Here is a 20,923-nt window from a genome sequence, read left to right as displayed (position 1 = left end):
ATTTTCTGCAGTACCTGGGATGTAGAGTGGCAGGGTCAGTGACATCTTCTGGTCTGTGGGAACCCCATTATCAAGTCAAATATTTTCCCTTAAAGTGGTTGTAAACCCTAAATACAATTAAAAAAACAAAAACCTGCAAGACAAAGGCATAATGAGCTAGTATGCAGAGCATACTAGCTCATTATGAATTACTTACCTGAGATCGAAGCCCCTGCAGCGGTCCTCGTTCACCGCTCCGGCAGCCGACATCTCTCCCGCACTTAAGCAAACTGAAGTAACGGCACGTATGTTCCGTTGCTTCAGTTTGACTGTGCCGTTACCGGCGGCTCCCGCGCGCATGCGTGGGAGTGACGTCATCGTGGCTCCGGCCAATCAGCGCCGAAGCCGCGATGACGTCACTCCTGCGCATGCGCGCGGGAGCCGGCGGTAACGGCACAGTCTAACTGAAGCAACAGAACATACGTGCCGTTACTTCAGTTTGCTTAAGTGCGCATGTGCCAATGACGTCGGCACATGCAAATACAGGGATATCTCCTAAACCGTGCAGGTTTAGGAGATATCCAGTGTAGCTACAGGTAAGCCTAATTATAGGCTTGCCTGTAGTAAAAAGTGGTTGTAAAGGGTTTACAACCACTTTAAGTCTTGGTGTGTCAGAGGGTGTGCATTGCCGGCAAAGTAGTTGACATTCGGAGTCAGGAGACCCAAACGTCAGTGGCTCCTTTGGGGGTAAGCACTATATATATCAGGGACGTGCAGTGAGGTGAGTGGATGGTGAAGCACTGGCTAGTATCAGAGCCAGATACACACAGGTTACATACACCACGAACGTTAGAGCGAGAACAATAATTCTAGCACTAGGCCTCTTCTGTAACTCTAAACATGTAACCTGTAAAAAAAAAATTAAAAGCGTTGTCTATGGAGATTTTTAAGTACTGAAGTTTGTCGCCATTCCACAAGTGTAGTACATATACAATAACCACATACTGTAGGTTTATACACAGTTTTCATACATGTCTTCTTTTGTTGCCTGAACTCTCCTGAGAGATCCATGGTAGATTGATCTCCTGTCTACACTAATGTAAGGGGGCAAAAACAATGCTCACAGTCTCTTTTCTGGCCATTATGAAAAACATACTGATCACGCTAATGTACCATGAGATGTAGATCTAATAATTTTAGTTGGGGTTCCCTGCGACCTAAACTCTCCTTCAGGGGTTCCTTCATGATAAAAAGATTGAGAATGGCTGCTTTAGACTGTCATCCTCAGAGTTACAATGGTGGACCATGTCTATGCAATGTCTGTCAGCAAAGCCCCTTGTATTTTAACCACTTGCCTACTGGGCACTTTTACTCCTTTCCTGCCCAAGCCAATTTAGCTTTCACACTGTTGCACTTTGAATGACAATTGCACTGTCATGCCTGTAACACTGTACCCAAACAAAATTTTTATAATTTTTTTTCACACAAATAGAGCTTTCTTTTTTTTTTCTCTTTCACTGATGGCTGCACTGACAGGCACTGATGAGGCTGCACTGACGGGCACTGATAGGCTGCACTAATGGACACTGATGAGGCGACACTGGTGGGCACCGATGAGGAGGCGCTGATAGGTGGCACTGATGGGCGGCACTGCTGGGTGGCACTGGTGGGCAACACTAATAGGTAACGCTGATGAGGAGGCACTGATGGGCACTGATTGGCAACACTGGTTGGTACAGATTTGCAACATTGGTAGGCACAGATTTGCAGAACTGTTGGCACTGGTGGGAGTGCACTGATAATCAGGTGGGCGCGATCACGGGACGTCATCATATGACAGCATCCCAGAACTAGACAACCGCACTGTAGCCGTCATTTGGCCATAGCGCTGTCAGCAAGTGGTTAAGCCAACATGTGTATATGACAAAGTGACATTATGGGAGCACAGTTAAACAAGAAGTGCCTGAACAAAAGCCTTCATGGTAGGATCACCAAATATTATTTAAAAACTGAAATAAGCTATTAAAGTTACATTACCGTGTTATAGCTTATATGATATTTCAGTATCTAGGTTTGGATCCACTTTCAGGCAGGCAATAGATTAAGCAATTTTCTTTCCTTCAACCATGGCTTAAAGAAAAGAAAAATTGCTGGACTCCGCCATCAACACAAGCAGTGTTGATGTAGGAATCCCTCCCGCAGCACTATTGTGTTCTGCCAGCGAGGAGCATGGGGAGTCCTCCCCACTGGCAGTATACAATGATCATCGCTAGTGGCTATAGCCACCAACAATGATTGACGAAAAAAAACCCCGACAAGCTGGTTGTACTGAAGTCGATCGATAAATTGACTTCTGTACAACCAGCCTTCCCATAGATGGATCAAAATTCATCCAGTTTCTTCTGAACCTAGACACAATTCAATCCATCTATGTCCAGGTTAAGTGCTGTAACAATAAACTTATCTTTTCTGATAATTGTGTTTAACTACAATCAAGTTTGGTTGTGGAGAAACACATGGTGAGTTGACATGGTAAACAATGGCTGGAGCTTTAACTAACCCTTTGATCCTCCTGTTGACAGAAGTACACAACCATAACTTGTCTAAGCAGTTAGGATTGTTTTAGGATGAATAATAAAACCTTGGCCATCAATGGTGATGATAAACCGTGAGTGTGTGTGAAAACAGCCTGTGGGCTAGTAAGATAGTACATGGCTGCCAAGAGTTTACAAGGACTTCCTGTGACATCTGTGGCTAACTATGTACATAAAAGAACATAAAAGAATGGGCCAAAGGTTTTGGTAGACTTTAACAGTCATCATAACATTTGCTTAAACATGTGATTATAATTCAATTTTTTAGCTGTATTTTTTTTTTTTTAAAAGTTCGTGCAACTTTTCAAGCCCCAATCTATGAAAGACACCAACCCCTATCTGCATATATTCTGCGAAAATGACTAGGATTTGTTACGCTCAGCAGAGAAATCACATTTATATATTGAATATACATTGGGGTATAAGAGGGCTTGAGTATATTATTTTGTTTATCTAGAATGGACAATTGTCACTAGAACAGGAGTAGAGACACTTAGGAAGGTACCTTTTAAAGTTGGGATTCTCCCTTACTTTTAGAAGATTTCCTGACACTTCCTGTTGTGTCCCTAGTGAAGGAAAGGGAAAGAAATCTCCCCGATGGGGAAAAAGACAGCAATACATTTCTAGAAGAAGTTATAACACTTCCCTCCTCTGTTCAAAACTAGAAAAAAGGATGCGGTTGCAGTTCTAATTTAAAGCTTTGCTTGGATGGATGCTTCGGTTACTTACACTACATTATATTGTATTGCAAATATAAAATAAAAGTATATTCTACAGCCAAGGTTTCAGCACTCAGTGTTTTAAACATACGTAGGAACCTAGCAAGGAAAGTATCAGCTGATTATTTCAACTCCAAATGGCCTGGTATGGACTGGGGGGGAATCCATGCCGTTTTTTTCTTAACTCTGTCATAGGGCTTGTGACGGGAGGGCCCGTGGAACTCAGAATCTCTTGTTAAGTAGGGGATGCCCTTGTTTCAGCTCCCCATACGCCTCTTATAGGAAGCGGTATACTGACGGAAGCACTCAAGCGGAGTGTGAGACGTTCCGTGACAGGGCTCCCTTGAATCACTTCAATACACTATATTATATATTGTACACTGCACTATATACCCTGCACTGTATTATATAGTATCTCACAAAAGTGAGTACATCCCTCACATTTTTGTAAATATTTCATTATATCTGTTCATGTGATAACACTGAAGAAATTACACTTTGCTACAATGTAAAGTAGTGAGTGTACAGCTTGTATAACAGTGTCAATTTGCTGTCCCCTCAAAATAACTCAACACACAGCCATTAATGTCTAAACCGCTGGCAACAAAAATGAGTACACCCCTAAGTGAAGATGTCCAAAATGAGCTCAATTTTAGCCATTTTCCCTCCACGGTGCCATGTGACTTGTTAGTGTTACAAGGTCTCAGGTGTGAATGGGTAACAGGTGTGTTAAATTTGGTGTTATCGCTCTCACTCTCTCATACTGGTCATTGGAAGTTCAACATGGCACCTCATGGCAAAGAACTCTCTGAGGATCTGAAAAAAATAATTGTAGTTCTTCATAAAGATGACCTAGATTATAAGAAGATTGCCAAGACCCTTTAACTGAGCTGCAGCATGGTGGCCAAGACCATACAGCGGTTTAACAGGACATGGTCCACTCAGAACAGGCCTCACCATGGTCAGCCAAAGAAGTTGAGTGCACCTGCTCAGCGTCATATCCAGAGGTTGTCTTTGGCAAATAGACGTATGAGTGCTACCAGCATTGCTGCAGAGGTTGAAGGGGTGAGGGGTCAGCCTGTCAGTGCTCAGACCATACGCCGCACACTGCATAAAATTGGTCTGCATGGCTGTCATCCCAGAAGGAAGCCTCTTCTAAAGATGATGCACAAGAAAGCCCGTAAACAGTTTGCTGAAGACAAGCAGACTAAGGACATGGATTACTGGAACCATGTCCTGTGGTCTGATAAGACCAAGATACACTTATTTGGTTCAGATGGTGTCAAGCGTGTGTGACGGAAACCAGGTGAGGAGTACAAAGACAAGTGTGTCTTGTCTACAGTCAAGCATGGTGGTGGGAGTGTCATGGTCTGGGGCTGCATAAGGGCTGCCGGCACTGGGGAGCTACAGTTCATTGAGGGAACCATGAATGCCAACATGTACTGTGACATACTGAAGCAGAGTATGATCCCCTCCCTTCAGAGACTGGGCCACAGGGCAGTATTCCAATATGATAACAACCCCAAACACACCTCCAAGACGACCACTGCCTTGCTAAAGAAGCTGAGGATAAAGGTGATGGACTGGCCAAGCATGTCTCCAGACCTAAACCCTATTGAGCATCTGTGGGGCATCCTCAAACGGAAGGTGGAGGAGCGCAAGGTCTCTACCATGCACCAGCTCTGTGATGTTGTCATAGGGGAGTGGAAGAGGACTCCAGTGGGAACCTGCGAACCTCTGGTGAACTCCATGCCCAAGAGGGTTAAGGCAGTGCTGGAAAATAATGGTGGCCACACAAAATATTGACACTTTGGGCCCAATTTGGACATTTTCACTTGTGGGGGGAACTCACTTTTGTTGCCAGCATATTGGCTGTGTGTTGAGTTATTTTGAGGGGACAGCAAATGTACACTGTTATACAAGCTGTACGCTCACTACTTTACATTGTAGCAAAGTGTAATTTCTTCAGTGTTGTCACATAAAATGAAATATTTACAAAAATGTGAGGGGTGTACTCACTTTTGTGAGATACTGTATATATACACTGAGGGCACTATAAAATCTGAACTGCAGTATATATACTATACAGACTGCACTATATACTCTGAGCTGCAGTGTATATACTATACGGACTGAACTATATACTCTGCTGAAAAATTGGGCCTTAGGTGTTGGTGGTGGCAGAACATGGTAACCCCTCACAGTTACTCTTGTTGGGTGCAGGAACGGTCCCTGCTGTTAAATATTATTTCAGAGGCTGCTTGCCCTCTTTTAGTGGCCTGTGAGCGTCTGTCTCTCCTTAGAGGCCTTCGGGACATGATGGGTATTTTTTTTTAACACCACACTACACTGTATTATACTGTATACTGTGTACACCCCATGAAGTGTATTTTAAACTGTACACACTGTATTATATACTGTGTCCACCGCCTGCACTGTATTATATACTGTACACCTCCGAATGCACTATATATATAGCCTACGCTGAATACAGAGTGTGTGTGTGTGTGTGTATATATATATATATATATATATATATATATATATATATATATATATATATATATATATATATATATATATATATATATATGGCTGTGGATAGTGTGGACACCCTGATAGGTCTGTGGCTACAAAGCCCAATGTACAACTAACTGCGATTACCATGTACTCAGTGCCAGCGCTACCCATAGGCGAGGTAGGCACTGGCCTAGAGCACACTTCAGTCGGGGGGCGGCGCCAGAAGGGGTGGACTGGGCCGGGGCTGCATGTATTTGTAGGGCCCGCCGCCCAAGGCAGCTGGGCTGCTCCTTGGGCCGGCGCCACTTACCGGACTCTCTGCGTGTGCTGTGCCCATTAGCCTCCCCCTCCGGTGAGGTGCACTCCTTTGCAGCAGCCTATTGCCCCCCCCCCCCTGCCTCGGGAATCCTCTGGCCTGTTGGGTGAGAATGCTGGAGCGGAGCATGGTGCAGATGGCGGAGCGCAGAGAAACAGTGGTTGTTGCTGAACCAGCAGAGGATACCGAGGGACGGCTGGGTGGCAGGACCCCAAAAGGAGTACTTTGTCCGGTGCTGGGGAGAGCCTGACAATGGAGCTTGGAGGCCATGGAGAGATGAGGAAGATCCACTGATATACATTGTACTGGGGGAGGGGGTGTTCTGTGAAAGGTGCAGGGCTGTACCAATGGCTGGAGATGTACAGGAATTTCCAGCCAGAGTTAGTAGGAATCAGGTAGGTCAGTGTATTGGTCAGGTAGGTCATTGTATTAGTCAGGTAGGTTAGTGTATTGGTCAGGTAGGTCAGTGTAGTGGTCAGGTAGGTCAGTGTAGTGGTAAGGTAGGTTAGTGCAGTGGTCAGGTAGGTCAGTGTAGTTGTCAGTGTAGGGGTCAGGTAGGTCAGTGTAGGGGTCAGGTAGGTCAGCATATTGTTCAGGTAGGTCAGTATAGTGGTCAGGTAGGTCAGTGTATTGGTCAGGTAGGTTAATGCAGTGGTCAGGTAGGTCACTGTATGTGGTCAGGTAGGTCAGTGTAGAGGTCAGGTAGGTCAGTGCAGTTGTCAGTGTAGTGGTCAGGTAGGTTAGTGCAGTGGTCAGGTAGGTCAGTGTATTGGTCTGGTAGGTCAGTGTAATGGTCAGGTAGGTTAATGCAGTGGTCAGGTAGGTCAGTGTAGTGATCAGGTAGGTCAGATGGGCCAGTGTAGTGGTCAGGTAGGTCAGTGCAGTGGTCAGGTAGGTCAATGTAGTGGTCAGGTAAGTTAGTGCAGTGGTCAGGTAGGTCAGTGCACTGGTCAGGTAGGTTAGTGCAGTGGTAAGGTAGGTCAGTGTAGTGGTCAGGTAGGTCAGTGTAGTGGTCAGGTAGGTCAGTGTAGTGATCAGGTAGGTCAGTGCAGTGGTCAGGTGGGTCAGTGTAGTGGTCAGGTAGGTCAGTGCAGTGGTCAAGTAGGTCAGTGTAGTGGTCAGGTGGGTCAGTGTAGTGGTCAGGTAGGTCAGTGTAGTGGTCAGGTAGGTCAGTGTAGTGGTCAGGTAAGCTAGTGCAGTGGTCAGGTAAGCTAGTGCAGTGGTCAGGTAGGTCAGTGTAGTGGTCAGGTAGGTTAGTGCAGTGGTCAGGTAGGTCAGTGTAGTGGTCAGTTAGGTCAGGTCAGTGCAGTGGTCAGTGTAGTGGTCAGGTAGTGCAGTGGTCAGGTAGGTCAGTGCAGTGGTCAGTGTAGTGGTCAGGTAGGTTAGTGCAGTGGTCAGGTAGGTCAGTGTAGTGGTCAGGTAGGTCAGTGTAGTGGTCAGGTAGGTCGGTGCAGTGGTCAGGTAGGTTGGTGCAGTGGTCAGGTAGGTCGGTGCAGTGGTCAGGTAGGTCAGTGCTGTGGTCAGGTAGGTCAGTGCAGTGGTCAGGTAGGTCAGTGCTGTGGTCAGGTAGGTCAGTGCTGTGGTCAGGTAGGTCAGTGCAGTGGTCAGGTAGGTCAGTGCTGTGGTCAGGTAGGTCAGTGCAGTGGTAAGGTAGGTCAGTGTAGTGGTCAGGTAGGTCAGTGTAGTGGTCAGGTAGGTCAGTGTAGTGGTCAGGTAGGTTAGTGCAGTGGTCAGGTAGGTCATTGCAGTGGTCAGGTAGGTCATTGCAGTGGTCAGGTAGGTCAGTGCAGTGGTCAGGTAGGTCAGTGCAGTGGTCAGGTAGGTCAGTGCAGTGGTCAGGTAGGTCAGTGCTGTGGTCAGGTAGGTCAGTGCAGTGGTCAAGTAGGTCAGTGTAGTGGTCAGGTAGGTCAGTGCAGTGGTCAGGTAGGTCAGTGTAGGAATAAAGTAGGTCAGTGTACTCTCCACCCCGCCACCTCAACCGTATACATGGGCAGAACAGAGGGGGTGGAGTCAGGGGCGTGGCCAATGGGGGCGGCAAAGTTAGGTTTTGCCTAGGGTGTCAGAAACCCTTGCACCAGGCCTCCATGTACTGTGTATACGTTAATGTCTTTTTTTCCCCGTAAAGGCCCACTCACACTGTATGCGTTGTCTGCTCTGCCCACGCAGTCCCGATGCATTGACAGGGGAATTTACTTTAAGTCCTGCTGTGAACAAGCCCTAGATGACTTCAGAAAACAAAGACACAATATTCATGACAAAAGCATGTCAGTCTTTGCAGATGCAAATGAAGATATTCTACCCCATTAGGAGAGAGATGATTAAAGTGTGACAATTTAAAACCATTCTGTTTACAAACACCGGACTTCCTGCTCCAGTCAGTGACATGTAAACGCGTGTCACTGGAGAAGGGAAGTCATACCAGCTGCGGTATATTTTGAAGTTCTGCTCATGTCATCTGTCTCTGATTTTTACTGTCTGCATTTTATCAAGCCCAGCTGAACGCCTCTCACCCCCACGGCACAGCTATCCAATATATGGGCCAAAGCATAGGGGACTTTGAACAAAGTTAGACTCAAATTTAGCGTGACAAAGAATTTTATAACATTATACAAGGAGCAGTGTAATTATGAATACATGTTGGAACCTCAACCTTTGCTGCAGAATATGCGACTTGGTTCCTTTGCATTGATGATGTCCATAATGTAAAAGCCTGGACTGCAAAATCTGAAAAATGGTTCTCTGTCTACATGCACTCCAACAATGGCTGAAAGGCATTTCTCAGGGCAGGGTGGTGACATCAGTGGTCCATGCCTGGGTAATGCGCATTAAAATGGCCACTTACACATACTCTCCATCGGAAGCCCATGTGACAAGGTAACAATGCAGAAGCACAGTTGGAAGACAGGGACAGAGCGTTGTCCCACAATAATAGGAAGTACCTGAACAAGGTCCTTTGTGGGAGGATTACCAGTTTCTACTTTAATGAAAGCTACCAAAATAAAAATATTGGAAATCGCTTTTGAAATAATATTAAAATGCTAGAGCTTACATGAAAATGTTGTAACTGGGTTTACATATACTTAAAGAGGAGGTCCGCCCACCGCTGCAAAAATTAAAAGCCAGCAACTACACATACTGCAGCTGCTGACTTTTAATAATCGGACACTTATCAGTCCTAGAGTCCAGCGATGTCGTCACGGCAGCTGATGTTTCCATCATCTGTCAGGTGCATGCCGCCTGCATTGCGAGTAAGGGAACCTGGCATTGTAGCCTTTCGGCTTCACGCCGGGAACCCTACTGCACATGAGCGAGGCTCCGCTCCTCTCTCCTACTGACCCAGCGACAGGAGGAGGAGGGAGCCCCAGCCGTGACGTCAATACCCACGGCTAAGGCTCCCGGAAGTGGGGAAAGCATACTTGTGAAAGACAGGTATGCTGTCCCCCCTCACCCCCGAAAGGTACAATGAGCGCAAGTTCCACTTTAGGGTGGAACTCCGCTTTAAGCTTGTTATATATATTGACTAGTTTTACTTTTTTTTCTGGCATAGTCACATTGGACCAGCTTCGAACGATGTAAGTTTAAATGTGCCATAGCTGTGGAGATCAAAACCACTTTAGTAGGAATCACTGCTACAGTGATCCTTACTGTCTACCAGGTCCCTTGTTAAGTGACTGGCACCGTTGGCACAGGCACCATTCAGAGAACATTGCATTTTTTCATGCATGCAAAGCATTCTCCGATTAAATGAGGTGAGGAGTAGGATGACCACATTTCCAAACTGCCATTCAGTGTGTGAGCTTCATTCCAGGACACTGTATTGTCCTGGAATGAAGGTGCCTGAGACCCAGGACAGACCTGCAAAATGGCAAGACCTGCAAAATTAGGCAATCCAGGACACGTCACCCTTGAGAGGAGGCAGGGCGGACACATCATAATCTTCGCTTTGTCCAATCAGAGAATGCGTAGTATTCATTGAGAAAATGAAAAGTGTTCCCTGAATGGCCATTGGCAATCACTGTAGTAGCAGTGCCTACTACAGTGACATTCGGGGTCTCAGTACAATGGTACACTGACCCTTACAGCTCCAAAATAATGAAAAACTAATCTTAGTGCAATGGATGCATTTAGTGTAAGAGTTACCAAAACTGAGCATAAGTGGAAGAATTTCCTATAGCGGTCAGTCAGGTTTAATATTTTGAGCAAAGCAAGCAATTATTTGGTTGCTACAGGTAAATTCCTCAATTTTTCTCCAGTTTCACAAATCAGACCAGCAGTCTAATTGCCGCGTACACACGATTGGACATTCCGACAACAAAATCCATGGATTTTTTCCGACGGATGTTGGCTCAAACTTGTCTTGCATACACACAGTCACACAAATCTTGTCGGAAATTCCGATCGCCAAGAACGCGGTGACGTACAATACGTACAACGAGCCAAGAAAAATTAAGTTCAATAGCCAGTGCGGCTCCTTCTGCTTGATTCCGAGCATGCGTTGAACTTTGTGCATCGGAATTGTGTAAACACGTTTGGAATTTACGACAACGGATTCTGTTGTCGGAAAATTTGAGATCCAGATCTCAAACTTTGTGTGACAGAAATTCAGACGGAAAATGTCCGATGGAACCTACACACGGTCAGAATTTCCAACAACAAGCTCCCATCGAACATTTTCCGTCTGAAAATCTGACCGTGTGTACGGGGCATAAGAATATCAATGCAAACACATGTTTACTCCTAAAAGAGTATTAATTATTATTATTATACAGAATTTTTATAGCGCCAACAGTTTACGCAGCACTTTATAATACTTCTGTTCTATTTCCAAGACAACAGTTAAAGTAGATCTAAACCCAATCAGTAAACTCTCACATACGCTCTAACAAGTTAATGTATTATCAAAAGTTTTTTTCATATTTAAAATATACAGCTTTCATTACCATAATACTTGGTGAACTTGCCACAAAGGTCCTTGTTTAGTCTTGTTTAGTCTGTTCCTGTTACGGGGTGACAACGATCTCCCAACTGTGCTCCCGCATTGTCACTGTGTCACACGCAGCCCTGGTGAAGGCTACAAGTAGCTCATGTGCATGGACCATCATGGCCACTATCAAGAAGCTGGTCCTGAGCAATGATGAGCAGCCAACACTGGAGCAAGACCATGCAGGGAGGAAGATGCTGAAAGGGTCAAAAGAGATCAGCAGTACTGAGATGCAAAAAAAGAAGATTTTTTAGGTTATAAAAAAAAATGGTAGTAGGTTATAAAAAAAATGGCAATTGTGTGATACATGAGGCTTTAGCAGACTAAATGTCATTCAAATAGGGTTTATGTCTACTTAAAACTTGGGGTCTTAGAAGACATAGCATGCTAACAATTGGGGTCTCAGCGATCCAAGTTACAAATTTATGGGTCCTAGTGACATAGATAACATTTGTGGTCTCCCAAATATAGCACACTCTTAATTTATGGTTTTAGTACAAAACTCACATTTGGGTCTCATTGAGAGAGAGCACACAAACATCTTAGGGTCTCATAGATGAAGTAACTCACAGTTGGGGCTGCAGCACAAAGGGTCTCCCATACTAAAGACATTTTTATACTTTGTTTCCCAAATAAATGGCTCACTGACACTGTTTATAGAGAAAGAGCAGGCTGGCAGAATGCCAACACTATGACATGAAGGGTTCTATAACAGTGGCCTACTCATATTTGAGGCTTTATAGCAAAGGCTCATTAATGGGCAGTCTTGTGCAATTTGTGCTGCATCCATCAGTTGTTGCAGAACTAGAGGACCTTGGGACTTGGGGCGGAGCTTGGGGTCACAGGGGTAAAGGAAGATGGAGACTGACAAGAGGCTCGGGCCCTGTTCAACAACCATTGGAAACAATCTGTCAAAGTCACTGATTTCAGCAATAGCACATCTGCTAGTGCCATTGCACGTTAGAATGCGGAAATTACACTGGGCTTCATCTCTCAACACCACCAAAAGAGGTGGCAACCTAATAGAGTAAAAGTGATTGAAGCGGAACATTGCTTGGCCCTATAAAAAAAATATCATGGGGGTCCTCTGTATTCCACATCAATTACTGAACCTAGTAAAACTTACAAAGTAATGGCCCACTTTTACTTGCAATGTGAAATTATCATTATTATACAGGATTTATATAGCGCCGACAGTTTACGCAGTTTACAATTTGAGGGTAGACCGTAGAAATACAATACACTTTAATACAGGAGGAATCAGAGGGCCCTGCTCGTTAGAGCTTACAATCTAAATGAATGAAATGTCATACTGACACATGAACTATAAATCAACGATATGCTAATATTTGGGTTCCCACAGTAATGACATTTGGAGCCGCATTGTGATTGCTCTTACTGACTACCTACTGCTAACTGCTCATTGTTTATAGACCACTCAAATGATACCAACCCACCAACAGCTTGCCTTAATTTTTCACATACAAAAAAAGATCTATTATAAAATAAATAACTACATATTTATACTTTGCATTGGCAAGGAAGTTTGGCCAACAGATACGACATTGGAAGAAGGTGTACCAAAACAAATTTCTGAATGTGATATGTATGTAAACATAAAGAACACTGTTCATGCAGAATAAAAATAATAGTCACATAGGTTGAAAAAAGACACAAGTCCATCTAGTTCAACCAACAAACCAACCGTTAATGGGAAATTAGTATCAGACATTCAAACGGACTAGTTAATTACATTTCCTCAGCTTTCTGATGACTTGGCAGATCCAGAATTTGGACCCAGCCTTGTGCATAGAACATTCTAAACACAGGAGGGGAAAAAAAGACAAACTTTCTGCTTACTTTACAAAATTGCTTGTCCGCACACACTTATTAAAGAGACATTTAATTGTTTTGGTATTACGTGATGTCATTAAGACTCATTGTGCACAGAGCAGAAATTGTTCCTTGTTTAGTACCAGGCTATAACTTGAAGTAGTATCCAAAAAATTGTTCTCCACCTCCCCCATTGTAAGGACCTTTATATTGCACATCTGCTTTCACTCAGTTCTTCCCTCTTCTTAACCCTGTTTTTTTCCCCCTTGCTAGGCCACCTCAATCCCCCAAAGTTCCCTTCTACTAACCAACAACTCCTCAACAGACTTGATTCAAGAGAACTCTTCTAAAAGCCAACACATTCACAACACATTCCCAAAGTGGAACAGTGAAAGCAGTTCCAGAATTCATGAACAATGAGCAGGGCAGCAAAGTTATGCAGGCACTAGGCAAGCATCAGGGTGCATCCCCTTACCTGTGTTGGCAATGGCAAGCCTCAGATCAGTGATAAAGACCAAGAAGGTGCATTTTATAAAGAAAGAAATAACTAAATGCCAGCAGCAGAGATACATTCTAATACTAATCTCCAGCTCTCCTTCAGAAGGATGCAGGGGTGAGTGAGAGAGAGAGAGAGACAGAAAGGGAGGGAGGAGGAGGAAAATGGGGAGGGCTAGGAGGACAGATGTAAAAAAAAAAAAAAGTCTCAGCTTGTGAGTGTTAAGTCAATGGGCAGGACCAGACATTACGTAAGGAAGTGTGAAAAACTGGGGGAAGATCTTAAAAAGAGAGCAAAAACGTTCAGTAACTTTTTTGCTTTTACTTTGTTTTCACTCGATTGCAGAACAATAGAAGTTTTTAGTTCCCTTAAAAAAAAAAAAATCCTATTCCTAGTTTCGCAAGGAGCCGAAATACATTAAGTCTGTTCCTTCTTTCTTGGTATCTCCTCTTTCTAACCACAGAATTCTAATACAGTTCACTGTGCACTGAGGCACAGAACAGGGATATGCTAAGGAAAATATTCCGCTCAATGTATGCCAGAATGGACACCAATATGCAAAACTTTATTTCAGCCTTTCTCAACCATTCTATCCCAAAGGAACCCTTGAAATAAATTTCAGGTCTTACACATTGGTGGTCATTGGAACAAATGCCCCTTACATTGGTGGCTAGTGGGAAGAATGTCCACTTTACAGTGGTGGTGAGAATACGACCCTTACAGACAGCTAAAAAGTTAATGGGTGTCACTCAGCTCCCCCTGCCATGTGGTAGTGTCCCCGTAACTATGCAGGCACCATTTATTGAGATGTCAATCTGTCACAGTCAAGGAACTCCAAGCAACATCTGGAAGAACATACCCTTACAGATAGCTAAACAGATCATTGGTGTCATGTAGCTGGCTCTGCCATATGGTGTTGATCCCAGAACTATGCAGACACCATTTGATGGAAGGTCAATTGGCCACAACTCAAGGAAACCTTAGCAACCTCTGGAGTAACCTTGTGTGAGAATAGCTGTTTTAGCCGATAAGATGCTCATAAGCATGTAAATAGTGGGACAATCTTGCAACCAGTATGATTTATTATGAATGAATGAAAGATTTGTATAGCACTGCAAATGCGAACTGAATCACCTCAAGGCGCTAGATCCATGCTGTGTTGTCCAACTTTTTAGAAGAGGTAGGTCTTGTATAGCACTGCAAAAAGATTTGTATAGCACTGCAAATGCGAACTGAATCACCTCAAGGCGCTAGATCCATGCTGTGTTGTCCAACTTTTTAGAAGAGGTAGGTCTTGGGTTTTTTTCTGAAGACCTGATGGTTTTCTTCCATGCGAAAGTAAGTCGGTAGAGCGTTCCATAGCCGTGGTCCTTAGACTGCAAATCTTCCTTCTCCCTTTGTTTTGTAGCGGGGTTTGGGAATAAGGAGGAGGTTTTGGTTAGAAGATTGAAGACTGCAATTGGGTGTGTAGCATTTTATTTTCTCACATAGGTATTGAGGAGCGTTTCCTTGTATACATTTGTGGGTGAGGCAGAGGGTCTTGAAAGCGATTCGATTCTTTACGGTTAGCCAATGTAGGCTCCTCAGGGAAGGGGAGATTATACAGGTTAAATCTGTGAATTGTATGTTTCCCTTCTTACTAGGAGTAAGTGCCCTCATTTTTTATCCCATTTGTGAGGATCACTGAGCTGGGACAGTAAATTGGGGCAAATCTTTGCAGAGGATGCACAGACAACAAGTCAGCAACATATACACTTATACTTTTATGCCTGCCCTTATAACAAGTGTTAAACAACTGTATTTAAATAGCATTTGTCTAACTAATTTTAGTTGTAATAGGACATTCCTGTTCTCACTTTGCCAAATATGAGAATAATTGGCCTAGTAAGGTGGTAAAGTATGTAGCTTTGGAGGGAGATATGAAGTTCCTCTGCCAACAATAGCTAATGTAGCACCCTCTACCTTAGGTAGGTAGGTTGCTAGAGTAGTGTTTTGTTAGTACAGCCAGTACAGGTAAATTTAGGAAGGCCTAGCTGTGAGCTAGGCCTGTTTTTTTTTTTTTTTGATCTGGGGGCTGGGGAGTGGTTTAGTGTAGCAGCAGGTGAATGACATTGGGGGGGGGGGGAGCTCCGGTGACTGTGTTGTCCTGCTTGCTCTGTCCTCCCTGGGGAGGGGGTGGCTCAGGTGTTGACGGGAACACGAGACAGGCAGAGATCGAGCTTCTCCTTTCTGGACATTCCTCTGCAATCTGCTCACAAGCCGCTCCTCCTTATCCATAGACCCGAGGGGACGGGGTGTCTTATCCGAACAGTGGCATGCCCAGGCTTCTAGTGTGACACTCTCCTCCCCCTCTCTCGCTCAGCCCTGTGACAGCTCAGTGTCCAGTACGCACCAGTTGTCAGTGCTGTGTTGACATTTCACATCCTCCCTCCAGCTCCTCTCCTCTCCGCGCCAAAAATCCAGAGCTTCTACAGAGCCAGTGGGTGAGGAGGGGTGTAGATTGAAGGCAGAGGAACCAACCAGGATCGGAACAGATGGCCTGACACCACCCCCACCCTGTACACTCGCTCAGGATCGGCCCTTCCGGGATATTGCAAGGCACTCGCGGGTGTCCGGGAGCCGCTCCTGAATTGCGGGAGTCTCCCGCACCTTGCGGGAGACTTGAGATGTCTGCTCTTTGTGACATCCTGATAGACCAGTTTAGAATGAAAGGTCACCTTCTTGGAGGATATAAAGACATTGCATACTTCGTTTTCCTAACCTACACTCTAATAAAGACAGCAGGAATGTTTGGTTGCTGTAAGGAACACCTATTTGATTTATTTTGGTGAGCCTTGCACACATTGTAGTTGCATACATCCATGTGAGTTGAGACATGCTGCTTTTGTGCACTGTAGGAGCAGCAGTAACACAGAGAAGTATTTAGCAATATGTGAAGGACAGCACCTGTATACACAAGAGGGGCTTGATGAAAGCTTAAGTCAAAAGAGATAGAGTATAAAACGCTGTATATTGCTGTCTTCCCTGTTCACCTTTGTTTGACTACTGTAGCAAGCAGCAAGCATCGTGTACCTAAGCATTCTTGCATGCTAAACTTTTTAGTTATATACTAACTGTCACGTATTTGTAGAGCCTGAGATTACGAGGGTGGCTTCTTGCACAGTTCCCATCGGAGCAACCCTGGATGTTGAGACAGGGACTGCAGGAAAGGCACAATTGCCAAGGTGTAGACACTGAGAGCAGGAACTTGGGAGCACTGGTATATGACGAGCATAGGTAAAGCTGGTGATGTACTGTGGAAACACCAAGTCCCACTGATGGCGGAGTCAGGTCCCACAGCTGGTAAAGTAACAGCCGAGTGGAAAGGCAACAGGACATAAGCAGAATCAGAGTCAGGAACAGGCAGAAGTTGGCAACAATCAGGCAGTGAGGTATAGAGTCAATAGGTACAAGCGTGGTCAGTAGTTGGTAGCAGAGGCAGATAGCATGAGCAGGCAAGGGTAATCTGGGAGCAAGGTCTGAGAGGAAGCAGGGTCAGTAACAGAATCAGGGATGCACATCAAGGCTGGATCACAGGAACAAGGCTAAAGACCATACTGTAATGGTTGTACACACTGGGCACACAAAAAGCTGTGTGTGTGGCAGCCATTTTGTCAGGTCTCAAGTCACCCATGTTGTTTTGTCATAAGATATATAGCTGCAGTGACCTTCCCCCTCCCTCCTCCTTTCAGTTTACACAATCCACAACCTCTTATTTACACACCAGACACCTCTTATCAGTCTGTTAACCACTTGCCTACTGGCAGGGTCAGACTGGCCTACCGGGACACTGGGAAATTTCCCGGTAGGCCGGCTGCCCCTGGGGCCACTTTGAGTGGTGGCTGCAGTGCTCCCCTCCCTCCCTCTGTCCTCCGGCTCCTCCTCTTGTATGGCACGGAGCTCGGTCTGTGTGTGTAAGGTGGCGCTGTAACAAGGTCTCGCCCCCCTAGACCGGCTCGTGTGATAGTCTTCTAGATGTAAAACTGATCGAATCAGTGTTCCGCCTATCACACAAGCTGGTCTAGTGGGCCAGGACCTTGTTAAAGCGCCGTCTTGCACACACAGACCCAGCTCCGTCCATGACATACATCGACCGCTGTGTGTGATCCAGGAGATGGTGAGGCTGCAATTGGTAGGCGCAGAGGCAGCAATGGCTGGCACACAGAGGCTGCAATGGCTGGCACACAGAGGCTGCAATGGCTGGCACACAGAGGCTGCAATGGCTGGCACACAGAGGCTGCAATGGCTGGCACACAGAGGCTGCAATGGTGGGCACACAGAGGCTGCAATGGCGGGCACACAGAAGTTGCAATGGTGGGCACACAGAGGCTGCAATGGCAGGCACACAGAGGCTGCAATGGCAGGCACACAGAGGCTGCAATGGCAGGCACACAGAGGCTGCAATGGCAGGCACACAGAGGCTGCAATGGCAGGCACACAGAGGCTGCAATGGCAGGCACACAGAGGCTGCAATGGCAGGCACACAGAGGCTGCAATGGCTGGCACACAGAGGCTGCAATGGCGGGCACACAGAGGCTGCAATGGCGGGCACACAGAGGCTGCAATGGCGGGCACACAGAGGCTGCAATGGCGGGCACACAGAGGCTGCAATGGTGGGCACACAGAGGCTGCAATGGTGGACACACAGAGGCTGCAATGGCTGGCACACAGAGGCTGCAATGGCGGGCACGCAGAGGCTGCAATGATGGGCACGCAGAGGCTGCAATGGCTGGCACACAATGGCTGAAATGGTGGGCACACAGAGGCTGTAATTGTGGGCACACAGAGGCTGTAATGGCTGGCACACAGAGGCTGCAATGGCCGGCACACAGAGGCTGCAATGGCCGGCACACAAAGGCTGAAATGGCTGGCACACAGAGGCTGCAATGGCTGGCACACAGAGACTGCAATGGCGGGCACACCAAGGCTGCAATGGCGGGCACACAGAGGCTGCAATGATGGGCACACAGAGGCTGCAATGGCTGGCACACAATGGCTGAAATGGTGGGCACACAGAGGCTGTAATTGTGGGCACACAGAGGCTGTAATGGCTGGCACACAGAGGCTGCAATGGCTGGCACACAGAGGCTGCAATGGCTGGCACACAGAGGCTGCAATGGCTGGCACACAGAGACTGCAATGGCGGGCACACCGAGGCTGCAATGGTGGGCACACAGAGGCTGCAATGGGGCAATGGTGGGCACACAGAGGCTGCAATGGCGGGCACGCTGAGGCTACAATGGCGGGCATGCTGAGGCTGCAACGGCGGGCACACCGAGGCTGCAATGGTGGGCACACAGAGGCTGCAATGGGGCAATGGTGGGCACACAGAGGCTGCAATGGCGGGCACACCGAGGCTGCAATGGTGGGCACACAGAGGCTGCAATGGGGCAATGGTGGGCACACAGAGGCTGCAATGGCTGGCACAAAGAGGCTGCAATGGCGGGCACGCTGAGGCTTCAATGGCTGGCACACAGAGGCTGCAATGGTGGACACACAGAGGCTACAATGGCGGGCACACAGAGGCTACAATGTTGGGCACACAGAGGCTGCAATGGCTGGCACACAATGGCGGGCACGCTGAGGCTGCAATTGCGGGCACGCTGAGGCTGCAATGGCTGGCACACAGAGGCTGCAATGGTGGGCACACAGAGGCTGCAATGGCGGGCACACCGAGGCTGCAATGGTGGGCACACAGAGGCTGCAATGGGGCAATGGTGGGCACACAGAGGCTGCAATGGCTGGCACAAAGAGGCTGCAATGGCGGGCACGCTGAGGCTTCAATGGCTGGCACACAGAGGCTGCAATGGTGGACACACAGAGGCTACAATGGCGGGCACACAGAGGCTACAATGTTGGGCACACAGAGGCTGCAATGACTGGCACACAGAGGCTGCAATGGTGGGCACACAGAGGCTGCAATGGCTGGCACACAGAGGCTGCAATGGTGGGCACACAGAGGCTGCAATGGCGGGCACACAGAGGCTGCAATGGCGGGCACACAGAGGCTGCAATGGCGGGCACACAGAGGCTGCAATGGCTGGCACACAGAGGCTGCAATGGCTGGCACACAAAGGCTAAAATGGCTGGCCCACAGTGGCTGTAATGGCTAGCACACAGAGGCAGCATTGGCGGGCACACAGAGGCTACAATGGCTGGCACACAGAGGCTGCAATGGTGGGCACACAGAGGCTGCAATGGCTGGCACACAAAGGCTGAAATGGCTGGCCCACAGTGGCTGTAATGGCTAGCACACAGAGGCAGCATTGGCGGGCACACAGAGGCTGCAATGGCTGGCACACAGAGGCTGCAATGGCCGGCACACAGAGGCTGCAATGGCCGGCACACAAAGGCTGAAATGGCTGGCACACAGAGGCTGCAATGGCTGGCACACAGAGACTGCAATGGCGGGCACACCGAGGCTGCAATGGCGGGCACACAGAGGCTGCAATGATGGGCACACAGAGGCTGCAATGGCTGGCACACAATGGCTGAAATGGTGGGCACACAGAGGCTGTAATTGTGGGCACACAGAGGCTGTAATGGCTGGCACACAGAGGCTGCAATGGCTGGCACACAGAGGCTGCAATGGCTGGCACACAGAGACTGCAATGGCGGGCACACCGAGGCTGCAATGGTGGGCACACAGAGGCTGCAATGGGGCAATGGTGGGCACACAGAGGCTGCAATGGCGGGCACGCTGAGGCTACAATGGCGGGCATGCTGAGGCTGCAATGGCGGGCACACCGAGGCTGCAATGGTGGGCACACAGAGGCTGCAATGGGGCAATGGTGGGCACACAGAGGCTGCAATGGCGGGCACACCGAGGCTGCAATGGTGGGCACACAGAGGCTGCAATGGGGCAATGGTGGGCACACAGAGGCTGCAATGGCTGGCACAAAGAGGCTGCAATGGCGGGCACGCTGAGGCTTCAATGGCTGGCACACAGAGGCTGCAATGGTGGACACACAGAGGCTACAATGGCGGGCACACAGAGGCTACAATGTTGGGCACACAGAGGCTGCAATGGCTGGCACACAATGGCGGGCACGCTGAGGCTGCAATGGCGGGCACGCTGAGGCTGCAATGGCTGGCACACAGAGGCTGCAATGGTGGGCACACAGAGGCTGCAATGGCGGGCACACCGAGGCTGCAATGGTGGGCACACAGAGGCTGCAATGGGGCAATGGTGGGCACACAGAGGCTGCAATGGCTGGCACAAAGAGGCTGCAATGGCGGGCACGCTGAGGCTTCAATGGCTGGCACACAGAGGCTGCAATGGTGGACACACAGAGGCTACAATGGCGGGCACACAGAGGCTACAATGTTGGGCACACAGAGGCTGCAATGACTGGCACACAGAGGCTGCAATGGTGGGCACACAGAGGCTGCAATGGCTGGCACACAGAGGCTGCAATGGTGGGCACACAGAGGCTGCAATGGCGG

The 20,923-nt window shown here is 47.5% G+C and overlaps 1 protein-coding gene across 1 annotated transcript in view; it reads right to left on the bottom strand.

Moving 5' to 3' along the window:
• Positions 1 to 13,592, bottom strand: part of MRC2 (mannose receptor C-type 2) — a 135,159-nt gene extending 121,567 nt beyond the window's left edge. The window contains exon 1 of the mRNA XM_073607669.1: positions 13,418 to 13,592. Coding sequence (XP_073463770.1) covers positions 13,418 to 13,514 — 97 coding nt within the window. The 5' untranslated portion in view covers positions 13,515 to 13,592. The remainder of the gene's footprint in view (positions 1 to 13,417) is intronic.
• Positions 13,593 to 20,923: the final 7,331 nt, after the last annotated feature.

Source organism: Aquarana catesbeiana, linkage group LG12 (assembly GCF_042186555.1).
Source record: "Aquarana catesbeiana isolate 2022-GZ linkage group LG12, ASM4218655v1, whole genome shotgun sequence".
Taxonomy (NCBI): Eukaryota; Metazoa; Chordata; class Amphibia; order Anura; family Ranidae; genus Aquarana; species Aquarana catesbeiana.
This window is presented reverse-complemented; position numbering and strand designations above follow the sequence as displayed.